The sequence below is a fragment of the Phaenicophaeus curvirostris genome, chromosome 2 (assembly GCF_032191515.1).
Source record: "Phaenicophaeus curvirostris isolate KB17595 chromosome 2, BPBGC_Pcur_1.0, whole genome shotgun sequence".
Lineage (NCBI taxonomy): Eukaryota > Metazoa > Chordata > Aves > Cuculiformes > Cuculidae > Phaenicophaeus > Phaenicophaeus curvirostris.
The window spans coordinates 63,501,355-63,521,256 of record NC_091393.1 but is presented as its reverse complement, the minus strand read 5'-3'; the positions used below and the strand labels follow the sequence as shown (position 1 = coordinate 63,521,256).

At 35.1% G+C, this 19,902-nt stretch overlaps 1 protein-coding gene across 1 annotated transcript in view; it reads left to right on the top strand.

Moving 5' to 3' along the window:
* WDR27 (WD repeat domain 27) overlaps positions 1-19,902 on the top strand; it is a 108,210-nt gene that overhangs the window by 52,298 nt on the left and 36,010 nt on the right. The window contains exon 22 of the mRNA XM_069852291.1: positions 9,719-9,817. Within this exon, the coding sequence (XP_069708392.1) occupies positions 9,719-9,817 (99 nt within the window). The remainder of the gene's footprint in view (positions 1-9,718; positions 9,818-19,902) is intronic.

The following is a 19,902-nucleotide window of genomic DNA, read 5'->3' as shown; positions in this document are numbered from 1 at the left end:
ATTAAACTAATAGCATCCTCACAGATGGACTGATGTGCAGTTGAAGGAGTTTTAAAAGTATTGAGAAGGTACATTTTTTTGCATATTGTATTCTGTGAGAGAATGTCTATTGGAATTCAATAATCTGCATAAAAATTCAGTGGTGTGGATATGAAGTATTATTTTGAAGTAATGCATTCTGGAAATAAGTTATGTAACTTTCCACCGACGAGCAACTGCATCTTCAATCATCTTGGAGTTTAATATATTAAGTGCAATGCTTACACCCTGTGGTTAACAAATATGATTGATTTTAAAGCCAAAAAAGGCAGGATTGGAATATAATTTAAAGACATTAATCTTAAACTGCTTTTTATATTTCTCAATATCTGAAGTGTTTGACAAAGAGGAATATGTTGGCTGCATTGATAAACAGCAAAATCAAAATCGTATTCCTATAGGGCATAGAATCAAGAAACCAAAATATGTTATTGTAAACAAGGAAATGTGATTTCTGTCTACCTTTCTATCTATTTACAAAGTGTATGACCTATTTTATGTAAGAACAGCATGGTATAACTTCTGTGTGACTGCAGTAGCCACTTGGTTTTATTTTAACTGCTTTTGTGCATCTTGGTATGATATTTATACATGCTGTAAATCATGGGTTGAAAGATTTATACATGCTGTAAATCGTGGGTTGAAAACTTAGAAAGTTAACATTTCTAATATCAAATCTTCTCTTCATCTTCAATCGCCTAAGGTTGCAAGTGACATGGGTTGACTTCTTCTTGACTGAATACATGTAATATTTTGATTTCTAGCTATTTTGCAAGTAGACAGTTTGAGGTTTCTGACTATCAGGCAGTAGTATTAAGGATGTTGGACAAATACTCTAACTGGTTTTAGATTGTTATTTTCCTGGACTCTGTACAAAACCTTTTACCTAAATACTTGTCAACTAAAGAAATCTTAGTCTAAAAGGACAAAAATATCTAGGAAATGTGAAATTCTACTTTCAAAAATAGAAATAGCTCATCTTCTCCTTTGATCCATGTAGTTCTAGTTAGATGATTTATTTCACATCTACTTAGCTTCTTAATTTTTTTCTTTAAAGACCTGAGGGCTCTCTTGAGTAAATTCCAAGTTTCCAGAAATGAAGTAGGGAATGCACAAATAAAGATTTAGCTATTTAATTGTTTTCAGATTCATTCTTCCTAGCTCTTTTTTAACTGTAGACTTTAAGGGGCCTATTTTGACCCTAGTGCTGAAATGGAATTCACTAACGTAAAACTCTGTGTCCATGTCAAATTTCAAAGCCCAGGTACACAGTTCACAGTGACTGACCTGAATTGCAAATCTAGAAGTTTTTCAGCATAATGAGTTCCTACATCAATAAAAAAAATTCATGGGTAATGTGTGAAGTTGTCTTCCATTTTATTAACACTTTTCATCAAAGTATAGGTTTTTTCCTGCAACATCATCTTGGAAACACATTCTAAATCGAGGTTTAAATTTATGCCTTTCAGCTGTGAAAACACCAAAGCTAGGGAGAGTAGGAAGATTGTTTCTCCTTCTCTAGAGGGCATCAACACTGAAAGGAGTAAAAGAGACATACATGATAAAGCATTTTGATGCTTACATAACACCAGTGTACTAACCACTTGTTAAACCTTGAATGTTAGCTTTTGTTCAAAATTGGGTTCAGAATAAATTCTGCAAACCGGTAAGTGCGGGTTGGTTGTAAACCTGGGCTTGATAGTGTTTGCAAACTCTATTGTTTTCAGACACAAGATTCTGCATCTGGCATAACACAAACTGTAGAATTTTTTTTCAGTTGACACCTTACTTTTAAATAGTTACAGAGGTCAACATTCCAAATAGAATGTCAGTCCTACTGAGAAATACACTTTAATGATTTGCTAACAGATATTTATCCAGTTGTAAAATTCACTGTCTCAAATCACATACTATCTTTATGACTTTTCCTAACGGATAAGACTAATAACTTATTTGAAAAGGACAAGAAATAGTATTTATTATATAACAGAACTCTTACTTTTATTTTTATCTATTCTTACATCCAGATGGGTAGCTTTAAAAATATTATCCAAAATGCAATGCTGCTATAAAACTCATTGTTTACTCAGACACATGTATTTTGGCTTTGAGAAAACATAGTGAAAGGAGCTCTGTAACTTGAAGTAGTTTACATTTTTAAAGTTATTGCCACCATTTTCTCCAGTGCACTAATTGCAATGCACTGGTGCAGAGTGAGCATCTGCTTTTTAGTTTGGATAAAGAATGTGCACACCTCTTTACAGTGTGCTGTTACTTTTCTATTTGGGTACATCTTTGAAGATGATTGAAAATCTTAGCCTTGGTAGATTACTTTATGAACTGTGCAATCATGTGAGCATGGACACATTAGCTACTTTTGTTTTCTTCTTGGTCAGTTCATCTTGGTCATCTATGCCTCTGCACCTCAGACCTGACCACTATAGAACCAGACTGGCAGTTCAGAGCCGTGGAGGATTTTCTGCTGGCTGTAGGTGTGCTTCCTTAACTACTACAGAACAACTGTTTTTCTAGCAACCTGTCAACCTGAATATGATGAAGATGCAGTGTGTTACTGTATTAACCTTTAAGTTTGGTAATACTTCTGAGAAGTGAGTGGAAATATGAGAAATTGGCCTTTTCGATAAAAAAAATAAATTGTCGGTAATACCCCATATTCAAATGTAGGCAAAATGGGAAGCCAAAGTAGGTAGATTCATTTTGGAGTGCATGCAGCAGTGAGATGCTAAAAGAGGATATGTATAGATTAATACCCACAGGACTTGTGTTTTCTATATGTATACTCTTAGTCTACAACTCTGCAAGCAGCTGCATTTTGTGTATCATCTTTGGTACATATGCCTATAGTCCTATTAGTTGATTGCATTGTGCTTGCAAACTTATTAAGATGGGGTAATCCTTAGTAAAGCTAACAAAATACACTGTTATACCTAAACATCTCAATGAAGATCCTTTGCATCGTTTGACCCTTGCAGTATTTCTGTTGAACAGTCAACACCACTACACAAACAGGGTGTTGGTACAACTATTGGTACAGTTGATACAGATGAAAGTCTTAGAAGCAGTCAGAAAAGAGCCATTTCCAGAGTGGGTGTGATCCAACCATACTGCTTCGTAATAAGAAGTGATGTAAATACTCTTAGAACAAAATCTTCAAGTAATAATTCTGTACTCTGCCAAACCTAAGTATGTTATAAAAGTAAAAACAATATAAATACAGCAGTGTTTGGTGCTACATAGATTCCATAGGCAAACATAAAAATAGTCGTATACATGAGGCTTTGAAATTCGTTCATTAAACAGAAATTAAATCAGGAAAAATATAAATTGGAAACTTCTCAGAAAGGTGACTTAAAGATGCAAATCTAAGATGTGGTTTATATCTGTTTGTGTAAACTTTTTTTGTGAGCAAAATTCAAACCATGTTAGCAATCACCGTCAGCACACTGATACACTCAGAAAATATCCCCTGCATCTTGAAAGATCTAGATAATAACTTTTCTAATTATAAAGAACATTATTATTTTTCACTGTTACTCCTTCTGTAGTTATGTCGAAGGAACTCAGGTGGAAAATGGGATCTTACTGCAGAGTGGAAAATGGGAATCTTACTGCAGGTAAGATGGTGGAAAATGGGATTTTACTGCAGAGAGTGCAGTAAGGAAAATGGGATCTTACTGCAGAGAGTGATTTCCTGGGACTACCAGAAAGAAAGCCTTCATAAGTGGCATTAGAAGGAGAAGGGACTCTGAGTGGTCATACTGTACTCAATGTGACATGCTTGAACAGACTTTCCATGCTACCATGTGGAAAGTGTGTAAGATATCTTGGGACTGAAAAGCATTAATCAGTGCTTAGGATACTTGTGAAATCTGTTTTATTATGTGTGGACTTGGCACTGGTGCCTATGGTTAACACAGTCTAACAATTTCCACTCTAATTCTGTTTTCGGTTGCTTATAACTGAGAACATTTTGGGCTGAAACTTTCCATGCTGGGTGTCTGCTTGGAACTGATTGCTATTTTTCATTTTAGTATCAGTCCAGGTAGTTTTTCAGCTTAAGATTGAGGAAAAATACATGGTTCAGTGGAGATGTATGCCAGTGTAAACAGGGGATGGTGAAGTGCAAGCCAAAAAATTATATAATGTAATGTGGGAACATGCATCAGATTTGATGCCACTAATGGAGGCAAATGGAGACTAATGCCCTATTAATAAATCCAGATGTCTTTCATAAAATTGTAAGTAAGATTATTTATCTCTTTTTATATCAAGAGGCTTTAATACTTCCATCTTCTGTAGCTCATTTGAAATACTAGAAAAAATAGTTGCAGAAGAGGGATGACTTTGGCCAACCCATGCAAGACTTCTGAAGAAAAAGTGTCTCTTTGTGTAAGATCAAATTAGGTATCTTAGAGACCAGTGTCTTTTATTCCTTCTGTCATCTTTTTTTGTAAAAAATTTGCTCCCATTTAAAGCCACAGCAGTTACAAAGGGTTTTTCTTGAAACTGATTTTGCTTTTATGGTCCCTGTGCAAGAGCTGATAACAAGGAGAATTTTTATGTTATGCTTTCAGTGTTTCTTCTTTTAGATTTACTTTCCTCTCTTTCCCTTCCCAGAAGGGGGTAGGAGTGTAAGCAGTTTAACTCAAATGCATGTGGCCATGGGTGGCGCTAGCGGGGAGTGGGAACAGATGAGGACAAGTTTGCTTTGAAGACGGAGCATAAGAAAACAGGAAAGAATTTATAGTGAAACTCTGCAGATAAAGAGATGATTTATTTAGCATACCCTCTCTACTAATGCAGCAGAATTAAGTAGTTTTCCATTTGGATACAAATTCTTCCCCTCAAGGAGGGATCTTCGCCCTTCTTCCCTCTCTCTTGCTGCAAATATAAAGAAAGCACAAGCTTGTATATACGTGTCAGGTGCTAAATATACTCTTACATGAAAACTGACTATTCTGAATTTTCTTGAAACTTCAAGTGAAATGAAACACAAGTAAGTATGTGGTTATGGGTGCAGGAAACTTGTTTGGAAGCTATTGGTACAGGTAAATGATTTTTAATTTTGGCTAACCCTTGGACAGAAATGGAAAGCAAATACCAATATTTACTACATCAGTATTTTCATTGCAATAAATTGGTCTTAATATAAAAAAGGGATTAACTTCAGCTGAAGTTTTTAACAGATTGTTACATTTAGTTGTTTAAAATTTGACATTTCTCTGTCATTAAATTAATATTTTTAACTTTTTTTTCCTTCTGTAGCATTTATAATTCACTTACTGTTCTTGTTTCAACAGAAAAGAATATACTAAAAGTTCTAGTCAATATAGAATAGAAAACCAATTTGAATGACATCAGAAATGTAATAAAACTGGAATGATGGCAGACTGTAGCAGAAGAATATTTATACTGTTTGTTTGCTTTTAATATTGCATTTTAAAATAAATTTATTGAAAAGTTTAGTTTCCGACTTGCACCAAGTTAAGTTTTATTGTCAAAATTTATCTGTGACTAGAGTTGCTTAAACAGAAGCTGGTTTTGTACACTTTTTGATGGTAATGATTTTCTTTTAATCACATTTTGTTGTGCTGCATGTCAAAATTAGTCTGGTTTAAAATACTTACTATTACTTTCCTTGAAAGCACAGTTATTGGAAATGAAGATGATAGCTGCCACAATGTAATAAACTGGGATGTAGTCGGGGGCTCTGCCACTTTTCTGTTGAAGTTGAGCAATCGCACCTAAATATTTAATATTGACATGGCTAGAAAAAAAGCATCAGGAAGAAGCTCAACACACATTTTGTTAGGATAGAATTATAGGAGTGAAGTACAGTGGGAAAGTTTTGTTGCCAGCCATATTCTGTGTGTTTTCTCTAGCAGCAGTTCCATATGAAAGTATTCTTTGTAGTAAGGATCAGAGTAAAGGTCTTTCCCATGCTGATGAATGCTTCAGTGGTTAGCTACAGGTGGTCTTGCTTATAATTACTTTTCTCTGACACAGCAGATATTGCTACACAATGTGACGACTCAGAAGAGCGCTGCATCCCAGCCTAACCTCTATCTCAGGGCTTAGAATAATTTCTTGAAAGGTGAGGGATAAGAGTTTCAATGCTTTTTAGGCTGAGAAATGAGATTAGCTAACATTATTTTTTAGGCAAATGAATATGCACTTGCTAGGTCCCATGGAATCTATGCAGTCGTTTTGTAGCATTTTTTAAAAGAAAGGTATGTGCTAAATGGTTGATTTAGGAACTGTGAAGAAGATCATACATTGCTAGAATACCTGAGTGTCACAAGTGTTTGAATTTTCTTCAAAAAAAATGGTGGAATATTATCATATTATTTTTTAGAGAGAAATGGGGACATACAGATTAAGCTAAAAATGAACATGCTGCTCCCCGAAGAATGAATGTCTTCTTCTCCAAATTAAACTGAGAACCTGGAATGGAAAATTAATTTTTATTGCATAAGTTTGACAAAGTTCTGTAAGCCACTAGATCATGATGGAAAATTTTTGTCTTCGCTAACCATGTTTCTCTTTGATATGTTCTCTTGGTTAAAACATGGAGATATGTTTCTTCTTGGTTCAGAAACTGTTGGAAGTCATTTTAGATCTGTGATTCAGAGCTCTTGACTCTTACTGTCTTTGACTTTGCATCTTGTTTGTGCCTGCTTCCATTAAAGGCACGAAGGAGAGTAGGCTCAAAGAGGAAAAGCAACAGTAAGGCAATCTGGGGGGCCTGTCTGCTGCCTATAGTTCTGTGCCAAAGACTGGCCCTAGTGTATGCAGAAGAACTGATCCAGGCATTTTGAAAACTTGCAGTTGCAGAGTAATTAGCTTGTGAAGGGAAATAATTGCTCGCAATAGGAGTTTCGTAAATCTACTTTACGAGTTCCCCATGTGTCAGCTGAGTGGAGACCAGAGTACTTATGCTATGTAACCAAACACCTGAATTATAAAGTTCATTTTATTCTCTCCAGTATTTTCCTTATTCACTTCTACTATTTATAAGTTCTGATATCTAACAAAGTTTTGTAACGTGTTAAGAAACATGAAATATTTATCCTGTTTTGGTAATTCCCACAGTTACAAAGGGGATAGACATATTTACAATAGCTATGAGGAGTAGAATTTGAGTCATTCATGGTATGAACATTTTTAAAAAGTGTCATGGTATTACTGAGTGTTGTGATACTGTTAAACTCTTGATGAGAGGTCCACAGGAATTGGCAGGGGGGCTACTCGATAAGAATAATTTCTCCCTGTTTATACAAATACTCTCTTCAGTTAGATATGGAGGAGTATCCTTTTCTGGAGGCTGCAGTGCAGCTTGTAATGCTTCTTGCTCTCTTCTTACTCAGTTTACTCCGTTTCTTTCTGGAGTCTTCCTGGAATATGGATTTCTGCAGCATCTCATCTCGTTTTCTTGAGATTTGCAGATTCCCATTAACTATGTGAGCATGACCACTCTGGTGGTGGTGAAGTACAACCTGACTGCAGTCTCTACACCTCATCCTCGCTAGAGTAAAAAGGTCATTGCTAGCACTTCATTCTTGGAAGGAAGTCCTATGGGGATGTCTGGACAGTAGGGCCCAGTTTTATGCCGTGAGACAAAGCTTGGCAATGAAGAAGAAAGCACAATGTTACAACTACTGACATTAACACATAGGTGTCAGCATTTGATTATTTTGGTACCAGTTAAGTCGTATCATCAGAGTGAAGAATGGAGAAAGCCAGTGTGGAAGAAGGAGAATGGATGAATGTGGCCTTATAAAGTAAAGGAAATTTTGAAGGGAATTATTATGTTAGAACTCTGAAATCTTCTCTGTTTAAGCCTAATTACTTGGCAATATTGTAATCTGTTTGGGATGTGGAGTAAATAAACAAAAATACCTCTTAAGATTTTTATGTCAATAAAGAGAAATCTGACCAGAGGCATTTACAAAAAGAAACTGTGTCACTTCTGTATGGAAACAGCAAGAACTTGAGTAGTGCTGAGTACAGACTAAATTTATTAATCCATGGCCTTGTACTTTCCATCACAGAAAGTAATATCATGCCCACAGACACATAAGAAGTCTTTCTTTTGTGTCATTATACCACTTTTATCTCATTTGGGTTCTCCTTACGTACCTGTCCCCTTGTGAACTGAGTATATTCTTAGTGGTATAAGTCACAGTGGGTTTGGTATGGCCATATGTTTTAAACCAACATCAAAATACTAAACAACTTATTATTATGACCAGTTTCCTGAGGTGTTTAAAAAAATAGGGAGGAGGGTCTGGTTTTTATGGTTGAGTTTCCAATTAACAAGCATTTGCTCTGTCCTTTTGGGGAGTATGTAATGATTTTAGCACATTACTGGGAAATCTGCTACTTTTCCAGTTAGCATGGCAATATCTGTGTGGAATGCTACAAAAAAATCCAGAGGTTAAAACCAGATACCTGCATTTCTGTCTGGTCTTAGATCCTTCTTTTCTGCCAGTAGAATGTTTTAATTCCATATCCTGGGCTGAATCCAGAATATGTGAGGTATATAAACTTGATTCAATTAAGTAGATTTACAGTTGGCCTCGGTTTGCCTGTCAGTGAATATGGTTATGAATGGAATATTTGACACTGAGGACGATCCAATCTTTCTTCAGCACTGGTTTGAACTAGAGAATCTTTGGTATTGGCTGATAAGATTTGCTTTCTGAGTGAGGCATTAACTGTTTTGCAGGACCTACATTGGTCCATGAATATTTTCATAAATTGGGAAGACTTTCAGTTGCATCCACAAGTTTTTGGGACGTGTATCTTGTGGCAGTTTGCTTTCTGCTAGGGGAAGCTCATCTGTCTTGGGTCTGAATGAGTAAACTCATTTGAGGGGACTATCAACAAAAAAATTAAGACAAGCCACAGAGTAATACATTGTTGTAATAGCTGTCTATGCACTGTTTGGTTTAGTTTATGTTAGGCTGAGCCCTGCATTCCATGTTCATGGTCTTAACTGCAGAGATTTAATAAAGACAATAGAACACTTTACATTTTCTTGAAATTGTAAGGTTTGGATTATTGTCTTTGACTATTTTTGCATGCTTTACAATTTATTTCTTGTTTTGAGATACACATTTTATTTATAATGTACCAAATAAGCCTACATATTTTCTACATTATGTGTCTATTTTGATATGCCTTGTGTATATATACTGTCTGACTGTGTCATAGGTACTGAAAAATTTTATTTAACATAGTAACAACCTGTAAGAGTTTTTAAATTTAGAAACCAGGATTTTAGATACTACATATTTCTACTTAAAAGAATGGGTTTAAATTCTGAGGAACAATCTTAAAAATGTATTTTGAAAGGGTCACTTTTTACCTGCCTACTTGAACTATACCTAATGTTTAGTTATTTAAGGGGAAAAACTTACATTACTCTCCTAAATCTCTCTTTTTTTTATTTGAGTTTACTTAAGCATTTTCTAAATTATCCTGAGTTATAGAAATAATTTCTAAGATGTTGATGACTTTTATATCTCTTTAGCTATTATGAAAAATTTATAACTTCTCTGTAGGATGTATCATTTTTCTTCCTATACTATAACTTAGTGCTTCCAGAATGTGATGTATTTTTTTAAAGTGAAAATATAATCTCATTGGTTTTTAGGCTTACATATATGAAATGCGTTCAAGTACTTTTCTGTATAAACTGAAGCGACACACAGAATCTGTCATCAATGTGGCTTTTAGTCCCTCATCTCCACAGGTAAGTCATTGTCTCTTTTTCCTCTTTGTTATTAAAAGATGTAAAATCTTCACTGTAAGCTTGCTTTTTGCTACTCTCTTATTTACCTGCCAATATGCTCTACAGCTGTAAGGCTGTCCATCTACTTCTAATTATAGTGTGGTTTTTTGTGTCAATTATAAACTCATGCAAAATGTTGCATGCTACAGAGATGGATGCTCTCATTAACTGCCTACAAAGAAGAGTTCAGCAATGGGAACTATTACAAGCCTGTACCTATTGTATGTTGGGAAAAAGTACATCCACCTCAAATTACCTAAGCAGAATGCCAATTCAGAGAATTTAAGAGAGAAGTAAGTAGGAGCAGGGAAATGGTAAGGGGCTCATGCCTAATAGTTACTCAAGGGCCTAAAGGAGTTAAAGGACAATGTTATTTTAAGCATGTTGTGTCAGGATAAGTAGCAAAATAGTTTTATTACAATGTTTTGAAAAACTCTTACTGTTGTGCTTTGAACCTTTCAGATATGTAGAGGTAAAAAATACTCCAAGAAAGTTAGGCATTAGCCAATGACAGTTCCTATTTTTCACTGATCATTAATACTATGCTGTGTTAACAGCATTATATTTCAATGCAATGATTTAATTATATTGCAGCAATATATACACAGGAATCTGCTTTCTAAGTTTTGTTTTGAAACCAGAGCTTCCCTGCAGCTAGTTTATTATGTGAATATTTTGTATACCGTTTTAAATCCTGTAGACTTACCTTCATTGTTTTCATGCATTGAAACTATATTGAAGCTTTCTACTTTCTACATTTCTTCTTACTTTAAGAAGACAACAATTTTGACTATATATATAAAAGAGTACACAGTAGCTCGTTTTACTTCACTACCTCCTCAACATTGGCTGCACTTGCTACTGTTAAATAATATTTAATTAATTTTTAATTACATGTGGGAGTATTGTCATGTTTATATATTGCCTTCCATTTGTAAATAAAGATGCAAGCATTTCTGTGATTTTAGAATTTCTGGAAATTTTATTCCTTGTGCGTATGTCGCTTGACTGAGGAATGATCAATTGCTATTTTGTGGTGAACATTTTGTACTTCTGGATTTAGCAATGCCATATTCAAACAAGTGGTATAGTTCATTACATTTTGCACCCAGATAAAGACTAATATCAGGTTTAGCACTGAACATCGTTTTGCAAAATATGTTATATACTGAAAAATAAAGCTGACTTTAGTCTTGCCGTATCTTGGTCAGTGGTCCAGTTGTTGGAATGTTGGAATTGATTGAGAATGATAGATGAATCAGAAAGGAATAATCCATGCCTTGAAAGAAAGACTTTATATTCGCCAGCCAGAGTTTACAGCACTGGAAGATTTTTATTCCTACCACTACCGCTAGTTAGGGATTTAAAATTGATGCTATTCTTGTTTCATGTAAAGTTTGAATGAATACAGTTTAGAATTCTATTGGGTTCTGAGTAACCTCTGCAAAAAGACACATTGCATTCAAAGGGAAACACTGGCAGGGGAAGGAGAAAGGGGTGAAAAAAGGGAAGTGGCTGATGAGTGAAATTCGAATATTATGGCTAAGTCTTCTACCGTGGAAAGATCCAGCCAAGAGTGAGGTGTAGTGGCAGCACTCCAGTTCAGTGGTTGCTTGCCCAGCACCTGTCCATGAAGTAGTTTGTTCCAACCGTTATTATAACTGCTTCTTGCATAAATGTTCTGCCAGAAAAGAGGGAAAAACCCCGGATGGGTATAATAGTGATTTTTTAACTCATGGGGAGCATTGTTACTTTTATCATGTGGTACTCTCAAATGATTTATAAAATGGTTGCTATGAGTGCTGGAGAAGGGGCATAAGATAGAAGCTTTGCATTCATCTTAGGTTTATTTTTAAGATGATTTCTCTGTTTTAGCTTCTCATTGTCACTTCCTGGTTTTCACTGTTCAAATCTTATGTAGTGAAAAGTGTTTCTATTATTAAAAATATTAATTGAATTTCCATGTATTTTAGGGAATATACATTAAAATATATTACAGTCTTTAACTAGAATAACTATAACTATTGACTATAAGACATTTGAGTCAACCTAAGTTTCAGTAGCGGAGGAGTCTTATCCTCCAAATATGGGAACAATAAATCACAATAAAACACTGTTGTCATCTGCTGATTTTTTTGTGGGTTTTGTGTAGTTGAGTGTTGGTCTTGTCTCTTTACAAGCTGGTTGCACACTGTGTGCCAAAACCATTCAAGTGCGTTCTAGCATATTGTTGTCCTCATTGTTAGTTGCTCAAAAAGAAAAAAAAAAGAAAAAAAGGAAACTCGAGCTCTGAGCCAATACACTGTCCTCCAAGTTATTTTTTCTTGAGAGAACCATGATTTTTAAATCAGTATGTGTTGCTGCTGCTCTGATACACTGAGAGGTATCTTGAAGAGAGAGAAAACCCCACCCCAAACACACTTGAATAGAACAAGCCCTGTCCAACCTGATCTGATTCAGCATTGACTTTATTTTGAGTAGGAGTTTGGATGAGATGATTTCTTGATGTTCTCAGAAGGCTACCTGTCTCAAATGTGCAGATAATTAAACACATGCTGAATAAGTCAATGTAGGGCATTTGATGAAATATAAACAAAAATATAGTTTGCATTGGATGAAATATGGCAGATCTGTTCCATTCTTTTTGTCTGTAGACTTAGAGAAAGTAAATATATGGCAGTTTGATAAGACCATCCAACTGACATACTGAGAGATAACTTCAAGAGAAAAAAGCCTCAAACTAAAACTAGACTATAATGGAAATATTCTCAGAAACCTGGTCTGAGTTAAGTGTTGACCTTACTTTGAGTAGGCTGAATGATAAGATTTCCTAAAGCCCCTGCAAATTGAATTATTCTCTGATCTTATGATAGCACACTTACTCCAGAAATCTCTTGTCACTGAAAGAATGGCAATTTAAATTTGCCATGTAGAAAACATTAACATCTTTTTATTACTGTGTAAGTTCAATTTGTGGCTTGTTTATGAGTAAAATGTCTAATTTATATGTGTGGAAGGTATTAATAAAAATTGTTGCTCAATAGAATATCCATTTTTTTATGTTAATTTATATATCTGATTTTAGAAGTATGACTATTTCAAATAACGTTGATTTCAGGTATTGTGGCATGTTTAGGTTAGATAATAAATAACATGAAGTGCATTACTTTGCAGCTGGAGAAAAATGAATAGTAGAGATCTGGAAATATCTTTCACAGCTAGATTTGCATGGGGGCCACTGAAAATTTCTTGTTTCTGCTAATCTGCTTGAAGGGAGACATATTTAATGTTCCCAGTAAGGACATTTACTTTTAGATCACTCAGATAGTAATACAATTTAGCACTAACTAATAAATCCATCACTTCAGTCAGAATTGGCTACAGGTTGCTTTGGATGTGTATAGCACTATGACTTTTCTTCTTTTATTAGCTACTAACAAAGAATACTTTTCCTGATGGTCATATCTGGAGATTTCACTCTAGAACAAATTATATGAAAACCCCATTCTTTTGCAATTTTGGTTCATTGTTGATGGTTCATTTAATCATAAAATTTTCCATAACAGAGATAGCTTTTGTAGTGTTATTGAAAGCTCTTTTTCTTACTTTAATTTGCTGAGTTTTGGCTTTAGTATTGAAATAGCCTTGTCTCATTCCTATGTAGGGCACATTTTTTCCAGTATGATATTCTTCCTTGGGACTCAAGACTATCTTGTCACAGACTAAATCATGTGGATTTAAAACCTGTGACCAGCTTGACCTCTAGTATGATCTCACTGAATTCAGGGAACCTCTACCACATGGTTCTTTTGGCACTATTGTTTGGCTTGGTCAATCCCAATTATTTCGTTTCATAATCCACAAATACATCAAAACTAGATGTAAATGGAATTTGGTAAATTATTTTTTTCTTTCTCCTGTAATTTTATCTCTGAGGGGAATAAACATCCAGCTGTCAGCTTTTCTGATCTTCCATTCCAGAAGATCAAATTTGAAGGCTAGAAAATGCCATCAAATTTTAAAAATTCTAGGTTTTTGTTTGCTTGTCTGGAATGCACTTTCAAATATTGAGTTCTGCTGGCAGGTTAGAGTAACTTTCAAAAATCAGGTTTTAAAATCTTTCTATAGATATTTGTTGAAAAAAATATTTGGTAGAATCCTTTGTATTATTTATGGCCCTTGGATGGAATAACCTCTTTGCTTATGAAAGGAGTAGAAGGCAGAAAGCACAGCTGACTTGGACATCTAAGGAGAAGCTGTAGTAATATCAGAAAAACTTTAGAAGGAATATATTGATGGGTGTGAGTTCTCTCATAATGAACAAGAAAGCAATGAGGAAGAAGCAATGAAAAGGGTTGAGAAGGAGGTCTGAGGAAAGCTATCAGAACACATTTTCAGGGCAGATAGCTCACTTAAATTAAAATCTGGCAACTCGGTGGCAGCCAGTGGATAGAGATCCTCTTGGACTATCAGAGTTTATTAAAGCATCCAAATCTATAAATGCTAGAATTGGTTTACTGAATCCTCAGAAAGCTAGATACTGACAACTAGGAATGTAAGCATATTTATGGAAAAGGACACCGGTAAAAATATGAAGAGTGATTATTTTCTTTTGGATTTTAATTAGCTTCAGAAGGAATAGGCTTTTGCAACTAAGTTACAGTTCCTCTCAGAAAAGGCACTTTCTTGGAATTTCAGGAAATTCACAGATTATCCTGAACTGGATATGCCTCTACTATGAATGCTAAAACAATTACAATTAATTGCTTATAAAACAGAATTCTTTAAATGCAGTAGTGTACTGCTTATGGATTATTGATAAAGGAGAAAAAAAGAGATGCTTTTCTTGATCAGAAATGGACTACTGAATTGTTAATTTTTCTTGAATGCAAGAATCCCCAAACTCACTTGTTCTACTATAGAGGTCATTTTTACTGTAGGCCTTTCTGCCGTAGAGGCCTTCAAGCATCTGCTGTACTGTGCTGCTATCTTAAAGTTTGTACTTATATGCCATTGCAAATGTAAAAAAAATACATTTGCAACTGCAGCAACTCATTTCACTAAACTTTTCTCTTTCTACATACTATTTTAAGTTGCTGAGGAAGAAATTTCATCAGTTTTCTTTATGAGCAGTGGTGTGCAGTAATGCAGGCTTTGTATGAAAGTTGTCTTTGCTGAAGATTTTGGTCTCTGATGAGAAGTTATTTCCCTATCCACACTGAGCCAAAGAAGACAGCTGGATTAAAAAGGAATAGAAAGAGTGCTGAAGACATATGAATGCTTTCTGAGGTTGATTATATTTCTCTCCTTGTTTTCCTCTTGAGCTGTTAGCCAAATCTGTGTAACTCTCAGTGAATTGAATGAGGATTTGGAGTGGATATCTCTCAAATTTACCGAACGTATTGGTTTAAGTTTTATTACAATTTACTGAAATAGCAGTCTGATTGATTTTTATTAACGTTTTATTTTCATTCACTGTCATCTTTGATATCCCTCTTCTTTTATCCTCAAATGAACTTATTACTATGTTATTGACTGTAAAAAATTAGAATGGCAGTTAATACATTTTATCTAAACTCTCATTCATTAAAGGCTGTTCCAGTTTGATCGACTTTTAAATGATATCAAGACACTTGTGTAATGTGATCCAAGGCAGTTGTATGTGCCCTTTCTTATTCTTACAAGAGTCTAAGACTTATGAAAGGGAAGAGTTGGATTCACTGGGCCAAACATCGGAGTAAAAAGATCCCTAAGTGCTGTTAAGCCAATTAATTACTGTGACAGTGAGCAAGAGCCATGTTTTTTTTAATATAAGATAGTGCTTTTTTTACAAAATGATTATCAGTCATTGATGTAGCTGTGTAGTGTACAAGCTCTTATCTTGTAATAAACTATGAGATACTCTTCACATTTAGAGAATTGTGTAACTAATCAACATTCAACAATTAAATGGATTTAGAAATTCAGCCAAAGCACAGAGCCACAGCTTGTCTTTTATCCAAATGTAGTTGTAGTAATGTAAAAGAGGGGCTTCAGCTTTATCCACTTTTGGGCAATTCTGAAAATGGACTTAGTTTCCTACAATGCCTAGTTTTGCTGCTGCCTGTAAGTCACTGGTTGGTTTTGCACGTCTTGGTCTTTGCCTTTTTAAGAACTGCTTCATGGAAAAGGGTGTAGAGCTTTGGGTTGTACCACACTCCTGCTGAGGAGGTGGTTGAGTCTGTGGAGGGCTTACTAGCATGACACAGCATTTAGTCCTACTGAGTTTATTCCAGTCCCTGAGAATTCAGCATCAGAATTCCTCGTTGCACATATACGTCTCTGCTTATAGGAGGAAGACTATTTCTTTTGCAGTTTCTAACAAAACCCAGTAATACTGTGTGCCAGTTAATACAGGAGCTGATATTTTGTAGGAGAAAAATTTGATTCTATCAAAGCAGTTGTTTTATGTACATACAAAAACATGAAAGAAGGATGGTACCTTTTAAAAAAGAAAGAAAAATCCTTCTGTAAGCTAGAGTGAATAATATAATTCAGATTAATCATGGGACACTCCAGCCATTCTAAGTGTGTTGCCAGCAAACAACAGCTGTACACCATATGATTTTAGATAAATATGTTTGCAGTGGCAAGCATCTCAATTCATAGCACATTTGTCATAAAATCTTCACTGTACTTTCTTACAAGTGTAGATATTTTATTGAATGGCACTATGAGGTTGAAAGGGATGGTAGAAAACAGTTGGTTATTTGGCCATTCAGTGTGAATTCTTTTTACCAAATATCTAGACAGGAAGGGGGAGTGGTCTCTTGTGGACTAGAAAGAGATGAGATTGAGGAAAGGCACTAAATGTAGTCATAGGAATAATTTTGAGAACATACAGCTCCTTGGAAACCATCAGATAGAAAATGAGACTGAAGAGGGAATGGTGGAGATTAACTGTAAGAACTAGAGGGAAAAGAACATATGTGTGGGAAAGAAGTGATGATATTGGAGAGATGAAGAGAGTGTGTAGAGAGTGGGAATGAAAGCCCTGCAAAAAGAAGTTGAAGAAGATAGCTGCAAGGTTAAGAATTATAGTTTCTGCATTTTTAGTTAAGCTATTTTTTTTTAATGAAAAAGATAGCAGAAGTGAGATGCCCATTGCAGTGTTTTTAGAGTTACTGAAAACCAGAGTTTGATCTTAACAGTTCTGAAAATCAGAGTACTCAATGCCTCAGAAAACACTTCTCAAAGGGCATGAAGAGAAGCTGCCAGGTAAAATAAACCTCTTTTGCTCCCTTCACACACTACAAAATTGTCTTCCAGGAGCCAATAATACAATCCTGAAAGGGATAAGCATGTGAGCATCTACTTTCACGCTCCGTGAAGGTACATGTAGAAAAATATTTTGTGAAGTGTACTTTGAATACAGTGTCCTGTCCTGAGAAGCTCAAGTGAGGAAACTTTGCCAAACAGAAAGAACTAAAGGACTAATCACTAGGAGTTTTTTCAGCTATGTTTCTTATACAAAAGTAGGAATTAGAATTAAATTATCTTATATACTCCTCTAGGAAGTTGTCCTTAAGATTTCATTTCTTTTTCTTGCCATCTTGAAAAGTGTTACTCTTGTGCCTTTCTCTTGCCCTGCAAATAATAATCATAGAATGCAGTTGAACATTTGCTGATACTAAAAACCATTCTGGGGGAGGCTTCAGTTCTAAAATTTCTAGACCTTTGTGTAGAACAGGTATAAAACTTTTTTCCCCCACTTTGGTTAAAATTCAAACATTTGCATTCCAAGAAGATTATCCATTCTTACATGACCTTTAAGAAATATAGGGCCAAATCAATTGGCAGTTATAATATAAGTGTATATAGGATATATAACAAAACAGAGTTCAGGCATTAAAAATACCATTAGATGAAATACGAGGAAAATTAAATATGGGAAAAACTGCATTCTAAATGAGCTTTTGGAAAAGAGAAGGCTAAGTCTTAGCTAACAGATTAAATATGAAAAGAAAAACAGACACAGCTTCTGTCTCAAATTAAAATAGCAACATAAAATGATTCCAGCTGTCAAATGGAGTATGATATAGCCACACCAAATATTTTGGCCAAGCTCCTGGCTGTATGTGAACTGTGTACAGCATAGTGTGGGGAAGGCAGGAAGCAGAAATTCTTTAAAGTTGCCTTTTCTGCCGCTATTCTTCCAGTCCACTCCATAAAATACAGCAGGTTCTGAAGTCCTTGATTCTGCACTCCCTAACAGGTTTTCCCTGTGTGCTGATTTGGCAGCTGGGACGAGCCTTCTTCCTTTCAGGCCTGCAGTAGATGTGGGAGTAGGCAGGGAGGAGTAGATGCTGATAAGAAGACCGTTTTTCTTATCCAGTAGAAATATTCAACAGCTGGAATCACCATTGTTCCTTGCTGCTATGTTTCTAAGGAGTGGTATATGAAATGTTTAACAGTTATGATAATCCACACATAAAAAAGATGGCATTGTAATCTGAGGGGACTGGTTCATCTATGCTTTTTCATAATTCAGTCTCAATGTATTTGCTTTGCAATGTCATAGTAGCTGAGACAGTTTTGTTGGGTTTTTTTTTACAGAACTGTAGCTGTGTTCTGTCCAAATGGTTGCTTACTCATTTATGAACCTTTCTTGAAAGAACATTTTCGCACTGACATACTGTACCATACCATACCATCCCATCCTGTATGATGCCACACCACACCGTACCATAGATAAAGATAAATTACAAAGCTGCAGATTATCTTTTAAAATGCCAACTCAGTATGTATGTCATTCTTTAACTTGAATGCAGGTGAACCACTTTTTGATTCAGATAGACTCTGAAGAAGGATCCGCATAGGGTGATGGCAGTAGCATAAAGTTCTAGCCTGACTGATATCATTGGCTTTAGTAATTTTACTCCTGTTTTTCAAAAGAAGCTAAACAGAACACTGGTTCATTGCTTGTTATTAATGGAAATAAGAAGAGGATGAAGGAAACAATTATGAGTGAATTACTTGAGGCAAAATATACATTTAGGATTCTTAACAGATTGTTATTAAATTAGATAATATTTTAGTTAATTTCATTAAGATCACAGGAATGTTTCCATCATTTATTTTATTACAAGGTTCTCATATTATCCTGTCGTATACCATAATAAAACATGAGATATTTATCTTTAGTTGACACCTGCCGTGCAATAATCTAAGATGTGAGCTTAGAGCAAAAAATGTGTTGTAAAGAAACTGGGGCTTAGTTCTTCAGTAGTTGCTCCTTATAGCTGATTAGTGTTCTCTTGCAGTTTCCTAGAGTTTCTACTCCTTGTTTATTAATTGCCCTATATCATATTACAGAACAAGTAATAAACAGAAGGAGAAAGACATTAACAATATAGTCTATTTTAAAAGGTTTAGAATTTAAATTTAGATATTTTATATCCTTACATCTTTATCCTTACACTGTTGATGCAACCGTGGGAAAACCAGACCCTGTGTAAATTGTTCTGACTGACAGAAAACAGTATGTATGAAGTGAAAGCCAATACAGATGGAGGCTGCTAAGGAAGTAGTCAAATGGCAGGCAATTCTACTTTATATTCACTTATATATAAATGGGGTTGAATTTAATATAAATCAAAACAATTTTAATATAAATCAAAACAGAATAACAATGTGTTGAATGCCTGAAGCCTTCCTGTGTTTTCCGACACTGACTTGAGGTCTTCAGACTGAGGGAAGAATTTGGATCTTAATTGGATCTTTTAATTTATGTTAATACTAACTTTCTGTATGACATCTGGTTTTGTTTACGCTGTTTCTTCCTCCAGTTACATGTAGTTATCTACATGAATGGTGTCCTTGAGAGCAGTGAAATTACTGTTACTAGCAACAGTCTTCTTTTACCGACTTAGCTGGTAGTGTGCTTTTCATATTTTGGTTATATACCTTTGGAGGGAAGCTACTTTCCACGTGTTCCAGATGATCTCTCAAAGGTATCAGAAAATGTTTTTTCTAGATGTTCAACCTGAAACCTATAGTCAATTATT